General features: G+C 47.0%; 1 protein-coding gene across 1 annotated transcript; it reads right to left on the bottom strand.

Moving 5' to 3' along the window:
* Positions 1-19,166: 19,166 nt before the first annotated feature.
* On the bottom strand, positions 19,167-20,087 carry LOC134433967 (olfactory receptor 14A16-like; the record flags this gene model as incomplete). Its single annotated transcript, XM_063182652.1, has 1 exon — positions 19,167-20,087. A coding segment is annotated over exon 1 (921 nt), but the record flags the coding sequence as incomplete, so codon positions are not given.
* Between the last annotated feature and the right edge of the window lie 1,164 nt (positions 20,088-21,251).

Raw genomic sequence — 21,251 nt, 5'->3', positions numbered from 1 at the left:
GAAATTTTCTTGGCACTACTACTTCCAGTGTCCTTTGCAAAGACTCTATTATCTTCAGAAGCACAATTCTCACTTAATTAAGTGAGAATTAAGGGGGGCAGGGTAGGGAGAGCATGGTGGGGGCTTATGCTTAAATGTAAATCCATTTTCTCCTCTTTGCCTTTCCTCTTTGTGACCAATATTGAAAATATTCAAAACCCCACTTTTCCCTAGTAATATCAGTTACTTTGTGGTCTGCAGATGAACAGGCTGAGGATTAACAGCTCTTTCCCAGCAGCAAAATGATTCAGCAGAAGAGGAATGAGCTAAAGACAGATTGGGTATGTTTGATCTCATATTAGCAGTGGCAATACTTGCACAAAGGAGACATTTCTCCTGCCAAGCACTTATTTTCTTCTTAATTCTTGTCAGAATATCTTCCAGGTCATGGGGGAAAGAGATTGTTCCAAAACTGTTTTAAATTGTTGATGATTGAGCAACATCTTCACCATCTCCTGTCCATAATGCCTAAGGAAGGAAGGAATGAAGGAAGGAAACAAAACAAAAGTGAACAAGCACAGGAAGAGCGTTACCAGAAGAGACTGATACCTTAAACTCATCAGGTGCAATCCCTGCACGAGAAGGCATTACCTACTCAGCAAAGAGGGAGATTTACCTCACTTGACACTGCACAGTGCTGTCAGCTGAACACAAGAGGCAAGAGGAGAATGTGGGGCCACAGAAAAATACCATTTCACTCTGAAACTGGGGGTGTGCTTCTGTGGCATCAAAGGATCCCAGGGAGCAAGCAAAACATATCTGCTTTGTTGTCAGAGCCTATTAGCAGTGTCTTGCTGCCATTGCACAATAATTTGCCTTTCTTTACCTGGCAGGGAAGCCAGGACAAAACACCTCATGCATCCTATTGATTATTCTATACTATGTGTATGCACAGGGACAGCTAGTTGCTCTGGTGTTCTTGGCAGCTATTCATGGCAATTTTATCACCAAAGGAAGGGGATTTTGGTGATTTGGGTTGATTTTGCCTGTAGGAAACCACAGTTTTCTTCAAGAAGAAGTTTGGAACTCACTGAGCCACAGATAACAGCATTCTAGAAATCTGCAGAACAGGTTTAGAAAGACTGAATATTTTGGCTAAAGATCCCTGAAATATTTCTAGAAAGTCTGAAGTTAATGAGAAATGGATGTTTGGGATCCTTCAGTGATGAACATTAGCCAACACTTTGGCTTTGTGTTGTGCACCTAAGGCCAAACAAATGTGTTGGACTGGCTGATCTGAGCTCTTTTGATCTCAGCAAAGAATCCTTCAAGCCACAGGAAAAAGGTGGCAATGCTCCTTTTTGCTGGCCAACCTCAGGTTTCCCAGTACAGCCATTTGCCCAGGCAGCCCAGAGCAGTGGTCACAGTGCCAAGGCTGTCAGAGCTCAAGAAGAGTTTGGACAATGCTCTCAAGCACATGGAGTGACTCTTGGGGTCACTGCACATGGCCAGGGGATGGACTCGATGACCCTGATGGGCCCTTCCAACTCAGCATATTCCGTGATTCTATGACCCTTATTCACACCGTGAGGTAACTTCATATTCCCTTTACTTTCCACTCTTGTGTGGTTTCACCTTTACAGCCAGACACAAAACGGTTTTCCTGTTTTGGGAGGTGAAATGAAGATCATTACCTTGTGTCCTTGTGGCAGTCCTGAGCAGGCTTCCCTGCCACGTGTGGCAGCCTCTCAGCCCTGGGCGTGCCTGCGAGCCGGGTGACTCCAATTCTCTCCACCAGGGACAGGAGGAGTTGGGCCGCACACTCGCGCACCGGGGCGGGGCGGCTGCTGGGGAGGAGAGAGCAAACCCTGGGCACAGGGACAAGGAGCAGCGGCAGCGCCGGCCTTGGCCAGAGCCGCTCCCTGCCCTTGCTGGGGGAAGGAGCCTGGGCTCTCCCTGCACCTTCAGACACCTGCACAAGGCTCTGTCCTCAGCTAAACACAAAGTTAGCATTGCACACATGGCCTGCCTGCATGGAAGAGGGAGAATTCAGTCTCCCTGCACTGTCTGATACTCAATTTCTTTCACAGTATTTACTCTGAGAAAGATTAAAGAAATAGATGACATATGAATAATTTAGAAATTAGGAACAATTGATGCTGACCCATCATAGGGCATCCACTACACAGAGCTGCAGCAGGATTGAGGCTCTTTCCACCCATTTATCCCCAAATCTGCAGACCTTTGGAAAACAACAAATGCAGGGAAAACACCTTGTGGGCCGTGAAGTTGCAGAATATCCAGCAATGCAGCCTGTTTCTTTTGTGGGGCTTGGCAATGGATCCATCTGAATTTTTAACCCTATTGCAAAGCTGAGGAAAGTGTGGCAGGCAGTTTAGCCAGGCTGTCCTGTTCTAGAGAGTGTCTCTTGGGAACTATCAGGCCCAGCACCAACATTTAAGGCAGCATTTGCTCCAACTGTCCCATGGCCTATGAAGGTGCCTATAAAGTGATTCATCATCTCAAGGCTAACATGAAACATCAGTCTGAATAGAAAGTAGAGCTCTAAGGCCAGGACAGTCATACAAGACTCCTTTGGCAGGAGCTGCACCTGCTGTGCAGGCTGTGCCACACCCAGCAGATTGTCCCCCATGTGCTCCACGCCCCAGCAAGGACCCTCCTCATTTCTCAAGTTAATGGCATCATGAGGAGACATGGTTTTCCCAGGGCCTCTGTGGTTAGCACTGTGAAATACCAAACACTGCTCACAGCTGCAATTGCAATTGTCCCTCTGCCCACAAAAGCACAAGGCTCTATCCTTGGCCTTTGCAGGCACTTTCCCTTCCCCATCAGTCACCACATCTAGGAAAATCTGACAGACTGGGAGAACTCCAGGAAGCAGCAGAAAGCTGAGTCAGAGAAGCTTTAGTTTGGATATCAGGAAAAAGTGTTTTTCACCCAGAGGGTGGTTGGGCACTGGAACAGGCTCCCCAGGGCAGTGGTCACAGCACCAAGCCTGACAGGGTTGAAGGAGCATTTGGAGCAAAAATCTCAGGCACTTGGTGTGACCTTTGGGCTGTTCTGGGCAAGGCCAGGAGCTGGACACGATGGTCCTGATGGGCCCATCCAACTCCCCATATTCTACAGTTCTGTGATTCTGAGAACTAATGGGCTGCAGGAGGGCAGAAATAGGTGACAAGAGGAAAGAAGTGAGGTTGGTTGGAGAATCAAGTCACTGAGTTCACAGAGAATGCAGGATACAGGACCCTTCCCTCCCACCATTCCCATTCTCTGTCTCATCCCTTCTCCCTCCCAGCACTCCCATTCTCTCTCTCATCCCTTCTCCCTCCCACACACACGAAGGTGAAGAACATCACTAAAAGAAGAAGAACCTGCTTGACTCCCATGTCAGTGAGAGCAGCCATTGCTCGTGCAGGAGTCACATTCTCCACCATGAACCCCAGGCTCTGACTGCCTGCTTTCTGAACAAATTTTGGCGAGTTGGACACCGTCTGGAGAAGGACCCGAGCAACCTCAGAGTCCGTGTCCTTCTTCAAGGTCACAAAGAGCTCTCCCAGAGTGACAATGGCAGAGCAGGACACCTTGGAACGGAGGTTGGTCACCTGGGGAAGCCATGAGGGGAAACATAAGAATCATCTTGAAAAGAAAACCAGTTGCCTTCAACAGAAGTCCCAGGAAATGACAACACATCCCACTGTGTCCAGAGGAACATACAAGTACAGGAAGAGCAGGAGAGCACAAGCACAGAAAGGCACTTACTCTGGCACCAATTTCTGGTCTCAGACCTGCTCACTGCAGGCCTAAAATAAAAATTTCATTAAGAGTTCTACCTAACCCTTCTAAAATGTGTACAGCTTTGATTTTAGGCCCTTTTACTAAAAAATTAAAGCAAGGACTGCTTTCAAATCATAAAGGCACAAGCGATAAAGAAAAAAGAGTCAGGTGCTCCTGTTCAAAAAAGCAACACCAGTAGTTGAAGCACTCAGTCAGGAAACAGAAAACGCAGGCTCAGGTCTACAGAATAATTTGCAGTGTTGAATTACAACTTGGGCAGAGATTGGGACTCTGGCAAATAACATCATCAGCGTCTCAGTTTCTGCATTTGCACATTGCAGTATAAAGGCACCACACTCAAAGATGAGTGTCAGATACCTGACCTGCCAGTAAATACAGCTGCATGCACCCACAGATCCTACAGACAGCTGACAGACATTAGAAATCTCAGGTCTAAAACCAGAAATTGAGGCAGACCCTGAGCACACATGGAGATGAGCAAGCTCATACCTACTCTACACACCGTGTATGAAGTATGGGGGACAATTCAGAACAATGTTCTCACCTCGCTGGTAACTGCCAAGCAAACCTCAACAAGTCTGCAAAGCAGGACCTCTGAATGGGACCCAGCCAGGTGTTTGATGGTGAAGAGTCCCTTCTCCTTCAGCTCCCTGAAAGGCAGAAGATTGATTTTTCTCTCACCAAGGCAGCACCCTCTGAAATGACCAGGCTGGCAGCTCAGTTGAACAATGGAAGGTGCTTTTCAAGGAGCGCTTAATGAAATCGTGGAACGCGTTGCCCCAGGATGCTGTGGGTGTCAAAAGCATTCACAAATCCAAGAGGCAAAGAGAGGGGTTTCAGAGTGGCCATTTGAGAAGACAGCCTTTCTGAAATCTCTGGCACATGAGGCCCCTGTGTCACTGCTTCCTAGGAGCTGTGAGACCGGGCCATGCTGCTGTTTGTTGTCACCTCCCTGTACCTGTCCCTGAGACACAGTGCCACCGGGCTGTTATTGGGGCATTTTCCTTCTTTGTCAGCCCCAGCAGGCATTCAGCAGGGAGAGTCTGCACTGGCTCTCTGGAGCTGAGTTTCCACTCTGTGATCTCGGCCTCTCTGTCACCTGTTTTGTGGAGAAAAGAAGAAACCTCACAACTTTGTAAAAGTTGTAAAGCTTTGTATGTTTATTACAGCGCTGGATGCATGCAGAGATTGCTCTCCTCAAAAGGCATGCATACCTCTGAGGATTTCAGGTCTCCTTTTATCTCCCCTTCCAAATACATATGCATGCAGTTTCACAATAGGTTCATATACATTCATTCCGCGTGACATTTATCACCAGTTCCTCTTCATCAAAAGAATTTATAGTTCAGGGCAGATCGACCTTGTGGTCGTTTCTGTTTTTTTTTTTTTCTCTGTCTCCTCACTATCTCTGCCCTGCAGTTTTTCCCTTCAGCTTTGGCCTTATAGACTTTTCACCTCTCCTAGACACTTCACCTAATTCAAAATGGATTTTTACTCAGTCTCAGGCTTCTCTGGGAACTCCAAGGGGTACAAGAACCAGACCCCCACCAAAGATCCTCACACTTTTTCTACTGCACCAGCAGCGATCCCACGTCTACGGTGCAATCATCAAAGTGGGCCTCCATGAGGAGGACCCCCACGAGAGACCACTCCTCCTAGGAGAACGCCTTCGCAAGGTCCGAAAAGAGCCCTCGCTCTCAGGCCCACAGAAAAAAATCTCTCAAAATTATCCCAGAAAACAGAAACCTTTTTCCACTCCAGGACCCCTCTCCAAAAGTCCAAAATGAGGGAATCCTCCTCGAAACTCGCAGAGGTTGCCATCAGCACCAGAACAGCAGGCAAAGCACCAAAGAGGGTGGGAGAATAAAACCTCACCAGCAATCCGGACTCTGTGTCTCAGCCCAGGCTGCAGTACACTTCGGCAGTCACCAGATGTCACTAGAGAACAGGAAAGAACAGAAGCACACACTGCTCTTCTCAAGGTGAAGAAAAAGGGAAGGTTTTTTTCTGACTCCAACATTTATAGTTTTCCAAAAGCGACAGTGGATTAGAGGGTGACAGTGCCACCTCTCCAATGACACTAGAAAAAACCAACAGACCGTCAACTTTCTCCTCCTCCATAAAGGAATGCAAAACAATGAGTTATTTACAGAAAATGGGTGATAAAGTTCACTACAAGAATGTCAACATCAGAAGGCTTAGAAAAATGTTACAAAACCAGGGTGACAGGAGATCAGGCTGCTCTTGGTGTTGAGGAAATGCTGAAACCAACCTGACATTTTATCTTCTCCTGTCCTGGCTGATTTCCCCTCTTTCCCCTTCCACCCATTGGCTTTTCTCTCCCACCAGGCCCCCCGGTGAAGAGCCTGGCTCTGTGTTCTCCACCCCCTCCTTGCTGGCACTGCCAGGCTGGGATGAGGAGCCCCTCAGCTTTCCCTGCTCCAGACTGGAACAGCCCAGCTCCCTCAGCCTCTGCTCACAGCCCAAGGGCTCCAGCCCCACCTTGGAGGCCCTTCCCAGACCCTGCTCCAGCTGCCAGACATCTTTCCTGCCCTGGGCAACCCAACCCAGGCCACAGTGACCTGGATAATCCCCGTCCTTGATGTCCTGGTCACACAGCCCTGGCCCCTTGTCCCCGCGTCAGGCTCTGGGGTGGATCCTGTGGAACATCCTTTGGTGGAGGCTGTGGCTCCAGGTGGGCCGGGGGGATCCCGGGGGACAGGGACCCTGCTGGGCATGGACAGCATTGGACTTGTTGGGAGAAACTGTGAGGGGGAGCTGGGACGGAGTGACCAACCCCGTGACCTGACACAGCCCTGCTGGGATGTCACACAGCCCCTCTGGGATGTCATAGTCTGCTCTGTGATGTCAGATCTCTGCCCTGTGGTGTCACAGTCTGCTCTGTGATGATGTCCATGATGTCATAGCTGCTCAATAACCTTACATACTGCACTCTGTGATGTCATAGCCCACTCTGTGACCTCATGTTACCAGATGATAAATTGTCTCCACCAGGTGAGCTGACACCTACAGCTTGTTCTCCAAAACCCCAGGCCTGTAGAAACCACACAATGCCCATTGTAGGAGAAGGGGAACTGGAAGTTCACCAGCCTCAGTGTCCTGCCAGCTCAGCCAGGCCAACGGGAACATTGGGGTCCACGACCACCAGGGATCACCAGAGAGACCCCCAGGACAGAAGAACACATGGGTAAAGGGGAAGGGAAATATGTTAATGATTTTGGGGAAATGATCATCATATATGTGTTTAGTCCAGTACAATAAATGGATGTGTGTTCAAAATACAAAATATAAACAGAAACTTTCCTGTACTCAGTACACACAGCTTTGAAGAAGCTATCCCCCATGCATCTGGCTGAATAAAGAATGCTGCTTCCTAATGCTACATTGGTGTTAAGGACTTTTCTGTTTTACAGAATTTTTGGTAACACTCCCACTGCCAAGGAAAGCTCTGTCTGCTGCTGTTCACAAACAGAGAAGGGCTGGTGGCAGATGTGGGGCTTGGAGGCTGCCTGGGGCACAGTGACCATGAAATAATCAAGTTTTCAATGTTCTGTGAAAGAAGGAGGGGCAGCAACAAAACTTCTGCACTGGAATTAGGAAAGGCAGACTTTGGCTTATTAAGGATGCTGATTTAGGGAGCGCCAAATCAGGTCCTGATTTTTTGAAGGGAAACAGCCCTAAAAAACAAAGAGGTCCAGGAAGGATGAACATATTTCAAGAAAGTAATCTTAAGAGGGAAGGAGCAGCCTGTCCCAGTATGGCAAAAGATGAGCAGGTGAGGAAAATGACTTGCCTGGCAGGGCATGGAGTCTTTGTGGGAAATCAAGGAGCAAAAGGACCAGCAGCTGAGAGAGAGTAGAGATCTATTCTGAATTAGGTGAAGTGTCTAGAAGAGGTGAAAAGTCTATGAGGCCAAAGCTGAAGGAAAAATTGCAGGGCAGAGACAGTGAGGAGACAGAGAAAAAAAAACCAGAAATGACCACAAGGTCAATTTGCCCCCGACCTAGGAATTCCTTTGATAAAGAAGAACTAGCGATAAATGTCACGCGGAATGAATATGTATGAACCCATTGTGAAACTGTATGTATATGCATTTGGAAGGGGGATAAAAGGAAATCTGAAATCCTCAGGGGTACGCATGCCTTTTGAGGAGAATTTTCCTCTGCATGTGCCCGACGTGCGCCGTAATAAAAACATACCGAGCTTTAAAACTTTTATAAAGTTGTGAGGTTTCTCCTTTTCTCTGCAAAGCATTCTAGCGAGCCAGGAAGGGAGTTCTCTGTCCCCACAGGGGCAGGGGTGATAGATGGACCTCCAAGGTGCACCCTAGTATTTTTTATTCTGGTGTGGCTCAACTCATCTCGACTTGCCTCCTGCGAGAAAAGACAACGACCTGCTGGCCTGCAGAGGAAGATATGGTATGAGGGGCCCCTGGGGGGGAAGGAAAGAGAGCTAGGGAGTAAATCGCTCAGTAGGGAGTAAATCACTCAGAGACGTCTGGGTGCAGCTGATAAAGCAGCTGGAGTAGAGACAGGGCTCATCGTTCTGATAGGGCAGAACCACCTTAGGGGTGGGTCAGGAAAACCCGTGTATGTGTGTATTGGAGGTTCATTGTCCTGATAAGGCAGAGCTGCTGAACCCACATGTGTTTTGTTTGTGTGTGTGTGTGTGTGTGTGTGTGGTGTCTGGACACTGTGTCGCTGTATGGTTAATGCATTGTGTGGTCAGTGCACTGTGTTTCTAATTGTGCAAGTGTATAAGTGTATGGTGTATAAAAGAGAGTAGATCTACAGTGCTCTACAGTGCGGGGGGTGAGTACTACCTGTGTTTGAAGCAGCCGAGTGAGGCCTGAGGTGCCAGCTGCAGCAGGGGCAGGGAGAGAAGTGCCCCGCTGAGAAGCGACTAGAGGAATGTCAGTGATGGTATTTATTGTGTTTAAATGTAGTGATTTGTGTAGATTTGGTACATTTTAACCGTGAGTATGAGCTCAGAGAGTTCCTTTGCCTTGGATGTTTGTACTTGATCTCTAGACTGTGTGCTGTTATTTTGATTGTGTCCAGGATAAACTGATGTGAGTACATGCTGAATTATGGTATGCTGTGTTGTGTTGAGAAAAGCAAGCATTTTGAGAGATATGCCCTTTCCCAGTGATTTTGTGTGGTGGTTTTCTTCCACTGCATTGTGGTAACTTGATTCTCAGATTGTATAGTGGTGTTTGTGGAGATTTTAAGATTTTGTTTGCAACAAGAGCAGCATTTTACACAGAAGAACTATGGTATGGTGATTTATGCTTAACTACGATAAAGGGAATTAAAGGAATTCCAAGAATTCTCCCCCTCACAGCAATTCAAGCCTTGGCTCTAGTGAATTTGAGATAAAAGGGGGGTCTGTGTGTCTGTGTCTGTGGGCATATCAGAGATTCGGCTGTGACAAGCACAGCCTTTTTGCAAGGCAGTAAAACAAGTGTAAGTAGACACAGTGCTTAATTAGATTTTGCAAGAAGAGAACTAGAAAAGACTGGTATTTTGGAAAACAGAGTTTAGGTAGAAGAGATGAATGAGACTTATGAGATTTATGAGACTTCAGCTAGTACTGTAGTGCGTCTGGACTGGGAACAGCCTGCTGTAGGGATTTAAAGTTCTCTGTAAGAAACAGAATAACCTGCATTTGCGGGCAATTTCGGGGAGCCTTTGGTGCATCAAGAGGCTGGCACGCTGCATGAGGTGACAGTGGCTGTCCCTTGAGCACAGGGACAGCTCTGGCTGCCCTGTTTCCCCAGGGAACACGGGATTGACCTGTGGGCAGAAGCTGGATGTGTAGGCATTATTGCAGTGCGGTGTTTGTGAGAAATGCTGGTATTGCTGTTCTAATAAGCGTCAGGGCACATGCCCCGAGTATAAACTAAAGGTTTCTGATTAGCTGATTCAGAACCTAAGATCTTAAGGCTTGTGTGTTAGAAATCACATCTGATACCTGACACCTGGATCTCTGTGTGTGTGTAGGAGGAAGACTGAGAAACTACTGTGAAGGTCTTTGATAAGAGGTTTGAGTGGAAGCGAGATAGGGCAAGGAGAAAGAAATAATGAGAACTGACCAGAGCAAAGTGGTTCCCAAATTAGCCCCTTTTAGGAGGGGCTCACTGGGCGAAGGCTGCCAGTAAGAGCAGAAAATAAAAAGATTTATAATTGTTCATTGCAGTTAGTACTGTTTAAAATAGGAAGATGAATGGGATGGGGTTTTTGTATGCTGAAATGTCTTTTTGTTTTAAGAAATCACCCAGAATGGCTAAGAGACTGTGAGATCAGACTGCCCTCTGGTCTTGGCCCTTGAAAAGTGAAACAAGGCAAAGAGAAAGCAAATCAAACGTGTTGTTCAGCATGCAGCATAAGATAGCAACATATGAAGTCAAGCAAAGATTATCATGCCAAAATGCAAAGCAATCACAGTTCACAAAATGAGTACGTATGATTTGTTAAAGGCTCCTCCCAAGGTAATGGAGGAAGGATAAAGATGACCTCCCCAAAAGGGAAGAATTTGAGTCGACACAAGGGCCATATAATCAGTTTTAACTAAAGCTTTAGTACCTGTGGAGAATGTTTATGTTGTAGTGTGGGGAACAACTGAACAACTGGCCAGTCTGAGAAGGCATCCTTGTGCAAACCTTTAAAGTAACATGCTTACTATGTGTACTTAGAAGCTTTGTACAATTTGCTCAATTCGCTAAACATTCTCAAATGAGAAAGGTTACTCTGGAGGAAAATGATATAAAGATGTTAGGCTTAACATTAACAGACACTGAAATTAAGAAAGACATTTGTAAGGAGATATTAGAATAAGTAAATAAGTGTTTTCAAGGTTATGGGCCTCTGCTGTACCAGGGAGAGTTAAAGATGCCCCTCCATGGTAATCAAGCTTAAGGAAAGAACACAACCAGTGAGAGTTGAGTAGTACCCTCAAAAGGAAGATAAAGAAAGAATCAGTCCAATAATTGATAGTACTGGATTGAGGGCTGTCAATAAGATAACACAGAATTTATACCCTGTGGTAGCAAATCCATATGCCTTACTGACTTGTTTAACACCTGAGCTAACCTGGTTCCCTGTTTTAGGCCTAAGAGATGCCTTCTTTTGCCTCCCTATCCACGAAGCCAGCCAGGAAATTTTTGCATTCAAACACAAGCTCACATAGTCCATGTGCCTGAAGGCTTCAAAATACCTCACTCCAATTGGAGAACAACTTGCAAAAACCCAGAGTCCTGGGAAGCTCCACAAGAGTAAAGGAGGCTGTTGCAGTACGTGGACGATCTTCTAGTAGCCACTCGGACGAGGGAAGCAAGAGAAGCCTGGACGGTAAGCCTTTTGAATTTCCTAGGACTCCAAGGATGCAGAGTCTCAAAGTAAAAGACACAGGTAGTGAAACAGAAAGTAATCTGCCTGGGGTAAGAAGTGAGTGCTGAGCAGCAGACTTTAGGGCAGGGAAGCCCTATGCCAAACCCCGAAACCCCAGACAATGAAGGAGCTCCGAATCCTCTTAGGCATGGCAGGGTAGCACCAGCTGTGGGTTTATAATTATGGACTGCTTGTCAGACCCCTCTATACTCTTATTGCCGATGGAAACTGAGATCTCCAGTGGACAAAAGATGCCACACAGGCCTTTCACCAGCTAAAGAGAGTGCCCTCATGTCAGCTCCAGCTTTGAAACTTCCAGATGTAAGTAAACAATTCTTTCTATTTTTCCACTTAAGGAATTGCCCTGGGAATATTGCCTCAGGACTTGGACCCTTACTGAAGGGCAGTTGCTTACTTCTCTAAGCAACTAGATGCAACAGCCAAGGGCTGGCCAGGTTGCCTCAGAGCTGTAGCAGCAGTCGTGCTGAATATTCAAGAGGCACCCAAGTCTAGCCTAGGACAAAAATGACTGTGCTAGTGTCCCACACAGTGTCTGCAGCACTGGAAGTAAAGGGTGGCCACTGGCTCTCACCACAGAAGTTTCTGAAATGCCAACCCATCACGGTAGAGCAAGATGATGTAGAGATAGTGGTGACTAATATTGTCAACCCAGCTTCTTTCTCAGTGGAAATCAAGAAGAAGCAGTGCACCATGATTGCTTAAAAACCATTGAAGCTACCTACTCCTGCCACCCAAACTTAAAGGACACTCCTTTAGATGATGCGGAGACCTGGTTCACTGACAGGAGCAGCTACATAGCCAGTGGAAAGCGACATTGCAAAGTACACAGTGACTACCTGCAGAGAGGTAATAGAGTCTGGACCCTTACCAACAGGTACCTCTGCACAGAAGGCTGAGATAAATGCATTGACCCATGCCTTAGAAACATCAAAAGGCATTCAGAGTCGTGCAAGCACATGGAGCCATCTGGAAGGAGAGGGGACTGCTGACCTCACAGGGAAAGAAGAGACAATCCAGCTGCTGGAAGCAGTTCAGCTACCTGAAAAAGCATATTAAGGCACACCAGAGAGTGAGCTTAAAATTGGAGGAAAGAAATGAGCTGGCGGATGGAGAGGCAAAGAAAGCAGCAGAGGGTGAGGTACAGATTTTCCTCAAAGGTAAGCCAGAATACAATAATACTAATCAAAAGAGACGTACAACTACAAGGGGTGGGCTACCATTTAAAGAGAGCTAGTAATCCCTTCCCATTTTCATGGTTACTAGTGAAGGAAGAGCACTAGAAAACACACTAGAGCCTAAGTATGTAAAAGCCTTTTATACAGTGTGGCTCCTTACCCAAAATGACCAAGGCTGCCAGTGATAGAAAGTGCTTTGAAATGAAGTGTTGACTTTGAAGTAGTAATTTCCACAGGCTTTTTAGAACACACATCTGATTGAAACAATTGTTGTATCGTTGTCAGGAATTTATATGCCACTGTCACTCAGATGAGCTGAAAATGTGATCCTTGCCTCCAGACTAACCCCCAAAAAAATACTCCCAGGCTAAAACTTGGTCAGACGGAGAGAGGCCATGGGCCTGTACAGCAGTGGCAAATTAACTTTTCAGAACTCCCAAGGAAAGGGGCGTATCAGTATTTACTGGTATTGATAGATACATTTTCAGGGTGGCCAGAAACATTCCCCACCTGAGCTGTCAAAGCTCAAGAGGTGACCAGAGCAATTTTACGAGAAATAATACCACACTTAAGAGTTCCAGCCACAATATCCTCAGATAAAGAATCATATTTCTTTTCCAGAGCAGTGCAACAGATTAGTAGCCACCTGGCCTTAGATTAAGAACTTCACACTTCATACTGCCCCAATCAAGTACCCAGGCAGAGAAAATTAATAATTTGATCAAGCAGCAGATTGTAAGACTGGGGCAAGAAGTTAATCTACCCTAGCCCAAGCTCTTCCACTAGCACTATTGCAAATTTGAACTAAACCTTGAGCTAAAGGAATGCTGAGTCCTTTTGGAATGCCTTATAGAAGACCATATAGAATACAAAGGGAATGTCCAGAATGTCCACCTACATGGTGGCTTTAGGCAAACAGTTCAGAGAAATTGAGAAACATGTGGCTGGAACTCAGAGCAGGGAGTTAGATAGCCTGGGGATGATGTATATGTTAAGTCTCTTACAGAGAAGACTTTGGAACCACAGTGGGAGAGACCACTGCAAGTACTTCTCACCACCTTCACTGCAATCAGAATCAAGGAGCAGAATGCCTGGATCCATCACTCTGGAGTGAAGAAAGCCCTAGAAGTCCCTTGGAGAGTGATACCAGAAGACAATGAACTGAGACTGAAACTTACTCGGGCAAAATGAGTACATTGCGGTCGGGAGTAGTTCATACCTTAATTTACAGAATTGTTTTGTATGTAATTGTAACTGAAGTTTCAGAACTAGAGAGTACCTCTATCCGAAGCAATGCTGAATGGCCTTGGTCCCAGGCGTTTAATCAGTATACTAGATCCATAGGAGAACATTCTGAGATAAAATATTTAAAAGTATCTACTGTAGTAATCCACGAGAATCAGGTATGTGAGGAGCAAGAATGGCAGGAACGGGAACTGTGGACACTTCAAGGAATCCAAAGAGAAGAAATCAAAGTAGAGTGCCAGGTCATCAATAGGATGGCTTATGAGAAACCAGATGTAACTAGTGTCTGAACCTCCCCTGGTGTATATGAACACCAGGAAGTCTGTGATAGCCTAAGTGAATCAGACTGTTGATATAATTTCACCTTGATACAGCCTGCAGAAATGACCTGCCTTTGAGCTCGACTTGCTATCAGACTTTCATTTAAATTCAAAGCAGACACTGCACTTTTTATAACAGCAGGGCCTTATACAACCCATACTAGTTCAGACTCTACCCAAACTTGAACCTAAAATGTATGAAATACGCCACTACATAGTAAAGGATGTGAGTGAACAACAGCTATTATTCAATCCAGAATGGTCTTTTAAATGTGTGGAGTTGATGATGCAAATTAACATCTCAAAAATCCAACCAGCCTGCTCCTCCTTCCTAAAAACATCCTTTGAGGGCTGGACAATGTGGTTACAAGGACAGGCATATCTCAGGAGCAGAATAAGAAAAGATCTAACTGGCATATTTGAGACAGGATTTAGAGTCTTAAATAGAATTGATTCAGAAATACTGATGAATAAACTGGCCACTGCAGCAGGTAGCCTAACAAAATTGAAGCAGCCTTTACAGTCATCTCTATTGGCATTAGGAACGAGCCAGTGACAGATTTCAAAAGTTCTACCAAAGTAAAGAAGTATGAAAAGGCCGGGGACCAAGACCACAATTAATAGTAGTAGCACTTAGTATAGTTCAAGATAATGTGTCTTTAGCTTTCACTTGTATACAAGCACAGTTATAGATGCAAGCAACAGCAGCTCTGATCATACGGGAAAGGGGTGAAGGTAATTTAACAGCTGAAATTCAGAGAATTGTTTGGGATAATGCAATTGATTTTGAAAGGAAGTTTCAATTCTGGTGGACTATGGTGAATTTCACCTATGATCCTGTTTCTAATGTGGCCACTGCCTTTGTGGTTACCATACGTAATGCCACTGTTTATGTTATCCATCCCATCATTGCACTAAGATTAAACCATGAAAAAACAATACTCTACCCTTCAGAACATAGAGTGTGGGCACGAAAGATGAATGAAAAGTGGCAGACAGTAAACTTGGAATCCTGCATTACTAGAGAACAAATGGGATTCATTTGTGAAAGCAATACTATCAATGCCCAAGATGTGTGTCTAGACACTGAACAGAGTATTTGCCTCTTTGAAATTCATCCAGTCACTGACCAGAAAACTGTGCTCGTATATACTGGAAAAGGGTGTGTATGCCTGAGAACTGCCTGTGTTGCTGTAAAAATTGATAGCAATGATGTTATTTTGTCTAGTAGGAATCATTCTAATTTCTGTATTTGTAATTTTGTTAAGATTATCTGGTGTGATTTTTCGTATTCGGTCCCAGTGATATCCCACCAGCTGATTAAAGCTAATTACACGATGTATCACAGACTACCACCTACCCCTATTGGGATGAACCTTACATTAGTAAAACAATTACTTAAGCACCAAGAGTACTGGAAATCTTGAAGGAAATCCAAGAAAGTGGAAAGAAAACCATAATTACTGTCCAACATGATACAAAAGAAATAACCAGAGTTCTACAAAGAATAAAACAAAATATGGATCATCACTTGTGGGATGTGATCTTTGGGTGGCCACCGACTGCAAATGGAATCTTTAATAAGTTGTGCCACCCCATTGTAGTTTTGTTAATATTAGTTGGGATAAGCTTAGGATTATCTATTATATTGTTTATTTGGAACTGGAGAATACTACAATGAATAGCTGTACTAACCTCTTTGTCAAACGTACATGTTGAAGCATTAAGAGACACTTATTGTCGTAAGGGTTTGAATTAAGTAAATGAATTTACTTATTTCCTAGGAAAGGGGGGAATGAGACAGAGTAAAGATCCATTCTGAATTAGGTGAAGTGTCTAGAAGAGGTGGAAAGTCTGTGAGGCCAAAGCTGAAGGAAAAACTGCAGGGCAGAGACAGTGAGGAGACAGAAAAAAAAAAAACCAGAAACACCCACAAGGTCCATTTGCCCCAGCCTAGGAATTCCTTTGATAAAGAAGAACTGGTGATAAATGTCACGTGGAATGAATATGTATGAACCCATTGTGAAACTGTATGCATATGCATTTGGAAGGGGGATAAAAGGAAATCTGAAATCCTCAGGGGTACACATGCCTTTTGAGGATAATTTTCCTCTGCATGCGTCTGACGCGCGCCGTAATAAAAACATACCGAGCTTTACAACTTTTATAAAGTTGTGAGGTTTCTTCTTTTCTCCGCAAAACACAGCTCCGGAAGTGTTTAAGGATGTTGTTAGGTTGTACAGAAAGAAGATTAGAGAGGTTAAAGCTCCATTAGAACTTAATCTAGTCGCTTCTGTAAAGGAAAAAAAAAAGAGTTTTTATAAAAAAAATTATAGCAAAAGAATGGAGAAGAAGAACGTCCACTCTTTATTGGGTGCAGTGGAGAATATAGTAACTAAAGATAAGGAAAAGGCTGAGCTACTAAACACCTTGTTTGTCTCAATTTTCAATATTAGAACAAGTTTTCCTCAGGACAAGTGTTCTCCTGAGCTTGTAGATGGGCACAGGGAGCAGAACAGCCCCCCTGGAATCCAGGAGGAAGCAGCTGGGGACCTGCTGAGCCACTCAGATACTCACAGGTGTATGGCTCAAATGGGATCCCTCTGAGTGGGCTGAGGGAGCTGGTGGATTGAGCTCCCGATGCTGCTCTCCATCATTTACCATCAGTGCTGGCTCACCAGGGAGGGCCCAGAGGACTGGAGGTGCCAGTGTGAGCCCATCCCCAAGAAGGGCTGGAATGAGGAGCTGGGGAACTCCAGGCCTGTCAGCCTGACATGGGTGCCCGGCAAGGTTATGGAACAGATCACCCTGAGTGCAATCCCAGGGCACCCACAGGATGGCCGAGGGGTCAGAGCCAGCCAGCGTGGATTTAGGAGTGGCAGGTCCTGCCTGAGTGATCTGATCTCCTTTTATGACCAGGTGACCCACCTGTGGATGCAGGAAAGGCTGTGGATGTTGTGTGCCTGGAATTCAGCAAAGCCTTTGACAATGACCAGGTGACCCACCTGTGGATGCAGGAAAGGCTGTGGATGTTGTGTGCCTGGAATTCAGCAAAGCCTTTGACAATGACCAGGTGACCCACCTGTGGATGCAGGAAAGGCTGTGGATGTTGTGTGCCTGGAATTCAGCAAAGCCTTTGACAATGACCAGGTGACCCACCTGTGGATGCAGGAAAGGCTGTGGATGTTGTGTGCCTGGAATTCAGCAAAGCCTTTGACAATGACCAGGTGACCCACCTGTGGATGCAGGAAAGGCTGTGGATGTTGTGTGCCTGGAATTCAGCAAAGCCTTTGACAGTGTCTCTGACAGCATTCCCTGGAAAAGCTGCAGCCCATGGCTTGGGCAGGTTCCCTCCTTGCTGGGAGATTTAAGAGCTGGCTGGAGGCTGGGCCCAGAGAGTGATGGGGATGGTGCTGCACCCAGCTGGTGTCCAGGCACTGGTGGTGTCCCCCAGGGATCTCTGTTGGGCCCAGCCTCCAGCCAGCTTAATATCTTCACTGATTATCTGGCTGAGGGGATCGACCATTCACAAATTGCAGATGGCACCAATCCAGGTGTGAGTGTGGATCTGCTGGAGGGCAGGACAAGAAGACACAGCCTGAAGCTGCACGAGAGGACATTTAGACTGGACAATAGGAAGAAGTTCTTCACAGAAAGGGTGAGTGGGAACTGGAATGGGCTTGCCAGGAGGGAGGTGGCAGAGTCACTATCCATCTCCAGTGGCACTTAGTGCCATGATCTGTGTGTCAAGGCAGTATTAGGGCATTGGTTAGATTGGATGATCCCAAAGGTCTTTTCCAGTCTATTTGATTCTGTCATTCTGTGATAATTGGGACACTCTGGGGCCATTGTGACACTGCAGGGCCTTGTGGAACTAAGAGGACCATGGTGACACTGTGCAGCCCCACAGAACCAGGGGTCCATTGTTGTGCTCTGGGGCCAAATGGAACCAGAGAGTGCATTGTGACACTCTGGGTCCTTGTGGAACCACAGAGGCCATTGTGACACTGCAGGGCCTTGTGTAACCAAGGAATTTCACCATTTTGGCACTGCAAAACCAAGGAGACCATTGGGAGACTCCAGGGCCCAGTGGAACCAAGGGTCCATTGTGACACTGTGGGGCCTCATGGAACTAAGGGGACACTGTGACACTGCAGGATCCTGTGTAACCAAGGGACCCTGTGACACGATGGGGCCTGAAGGAACCTGGAAGAACGTTGTGACACTGTGTGACCATGTGGAAACAAGGAGTCCATTGTGATGCTGAGGGGAGTTGTGAACAACAGATATGATTGTGACAGTGTGGGACCTCATGTCACCATGGGACCATTGTGACACTCTGGGGCCCCATGGAACCAAGGGGCCACTGTGAAACTGCAGCACCAATGAGAACACATGGGACCATTGTGACACTTTGAAGCCCCATGAAATTAAGGAGACAATTGTCAAATTTTGGGGCCACATGGAACTAAGAAGACCAGAGTGACAGGGAAGAACCTGGTGTAACCAAGAGGCCATTGTGGCACTGAGGGGCCCCATGGAACCAAGGACATGTTTGCAGATGACACCAAGCTGGGTGTGAGTGCTGATCAGTGGAAGCATAGGAGGGCTCTGCAGAGGGCCCTGGACAGGCTGGATCCAGGGCCCAAATCCAACAAGGTGAGGTTTAGCAAGTCCAAGTGCCGGGTCCTGCACTTTGGCCACAACAACACCTGCAGCTCGACAGGCTGGGGAAAGAGTGGCTGGACAGCAGCCAGGCAGAAAGGAACCTACAGGGACAGAGGGACAGCAGACTGGACATGAGCCAGCAGAGTGCTCAGGTGGCCAAGAAGGCCAATGGCTCCTGGTCTGGATCAGGAATGGTGTGGCCAGCAGGACCCGAGATGCTTTGCTAGCACTGAGCTGTCCCCAGCTCTGCACACAGACATTGCAGCTGCAGCTCCAGAGAAGGCAACAAAAGGGCATCTCTGCAGAAAACTTTGCTGGGACAACCTTTAGTTTGTTTAAAGCCATCATGAGTGCAGCTTCTCATTGATGCAGACACAAAATGAGAAATGGCACAAACACTGACATGTTTTGTGGTCAACATGAAAAAACTAATTCAAGGAAAAAAAGCCCCACAATCAAACTAACAAGAAGTATCAAAGATTACTTTTATTACAAGTGATTAGCAGAAATTGGCCAGCAGTTTAATGTTCTTGAAACCATCCAGTCATCAGTTTCCACACTGCAGCTTTGAGCTCCTGGTTACTCAGGCTGTAGATGAGGGGGTTCAGGGCTGGAGGCACCACCGAGTACAGAACTGACAGGGCCAGATCCAGGGATGGGGAGGACATGGAGGGGGGCTTCAGGTGAGCAAACATAATAGTGCTGAAAAACAAGGAGACCACAGCCAGGTGAGGGAGGCAGATGGAAAAGGCTTTGTGCTGTCCCTGCTCAGAGGGGATCCTCAGCACGGGCCTGAAGATCTGCACATAGGAGAAAACAATGAACACAAAACAGCCTAATGCTAAACAGGCACTAATAGCAATAAGCTCAAGTTCCCTGAAATTGGAGAGTGAGCAGGAAAGCTTGAGGATCTGTGGGATTTCACAGAAGAACTGGCCCAAGGCATTGCCATGGCACAGGGGCAGGGAAAATGTATTTGCTGTGTGCAGCAGTGAATAGAGAAAGCCACTGGCCCAGGCAGCTGCTGCCATGTGGGCACAAGCTTTGCTGCCCAGGAGGGTCCCGTAGTGCAGGGGTTTGCAGATGGACACGTAGCGGTCGTAGTACATGATGGTCAGGAGGGAATACTCTGCTCCCATGAAGAACAGAAAGAAAAAGAGCTGAGCAGCACATCCTTTGTAGGAGATGGTGCTGGTGTCCCAGAGGGAATTATGCATGGCTTTGGGGACAGTGGTGCAGATGGAGCCCAGGTCGCTGAGGGCCAGGTTGAGCAGGAAGAAGAACATGGGCGTGTGCAGGTGGTGGCTGCAGGCTACAGCGCTGATGATGAGGCCGTTGCCCAGGAGGGCAGCCAGGGAGATACCCAGCAAGAGGCAGAAGTGCAGGAGCTGCAGCTGCCGTGTGTCTGCCAATGCCAGCAGGAGGAAGTGCCTGACGGAGCTGCTGTTGGACATTTGCTGGGGCTGGACTTGGGCACCTGTTCATGGATAGAATGGACATTGACAAGTCAGAAGAGGCTGCTTGGAGCCAAACCTGGGCCATTCCCTGTAGCATGTCCCACTGGGACTCACCCACCCTTGTTTGTGAAAACCTTCACCCAGGTCCCTTCCTGAGCTCCAGTTGTGCTGGCTGAGTGTTCCAGGAGCAGCCATGTCTGTGCATGGGGGCCCTCAAGGAGCCATCCCTGCCCTACTGCCCTAGGTTTGTGGCCATGTGGCAGAGGGACAATGCTGGATATTCAGGATTTGGCAGGGGAATCACTCAGAATGAAGACAGGCTTGGTAGCATCTGCACTCCTAGTTTTTTAGGAAATAGATGGCAGGAGCTGGTTTAAGGAATTTTTTCCTACCCACACATCATTTCTGACTCTCTGAGGTCAGAAATCCCCAGCCTTCCTTCTGCACTCAGAGTTTGCCACTGAGAGATGTGAGAGGCAAAGGATTCCCTGTGGCTCAGGGAAGGTGAGGGGCTGGATGGGCTTGTTCACAACTGCCCTGGCTTTGCACCTTTGGCTGCAATCAGAGCACAATCACACTCCCGGATTACCCTGGGATAAACCAGACCCTGCCCAGAGCAGAGGGATCCCTGAATGTCTCACCCTCTCTAGAGGTGTCTGGGCAAGGTCTAAGCACTCCCTTGTGCCAAGGACACTCTCGGCTCCCTTGGCAAACCCAGTGTAGAAGTCCATCCGAAAATCCTTCATTTTTTGCCTCACAATTGTCATGAGAAAAGACTACCGAAGGGTTAAAGGTGCTGAGCCGGTTGGGAAAGAAAGTCTCCTGCTTATCTACTGTGTTCACAAGTGATGTTTGCAGAACACGCCATGCTGTACTTGAAGGGGGCATGCTGCCCTTTTCTGGACAATTGAACTGGACTTTCTTCCAAACTCCTGATCTGGCTGGACTGAGCTCTGGGGTGGTTCCCCTCCGCTCCATGAGAAGACCCCTCTTGCCTGTCTCCAACCACCGTGACAGACCAACTGAGATGCGAATCCCCTTGTCAAGGAACCAAGAACCCCTCTGGCACCCTATTGACACCCCCATGGCACCCCCATGGCACCCCCATGGCAACCTCCTTCCAGAGACTGGGACTGTACTCCCTCCCAACTCAGGGAGGGG

The sequence above is a fragment of the Melospiza melodia genome, unplaced genomic scaffold (assembly GCF_035770615.1).
Source record: "Melospiza melodia melodia isolate bMelMel2 unplaced genomic scaffold, bMelMel2.pri scaffold_28, whole genome shotgun sequence".
NCBI lineage: Eukaryota > Metazoa > Chordata > Aves > Passeriformes > Passerellidae > Melospiza > Melospiza melodia.
This window is presented reverse-complemented; position numbering and strand designations above follow the sequence as displayed.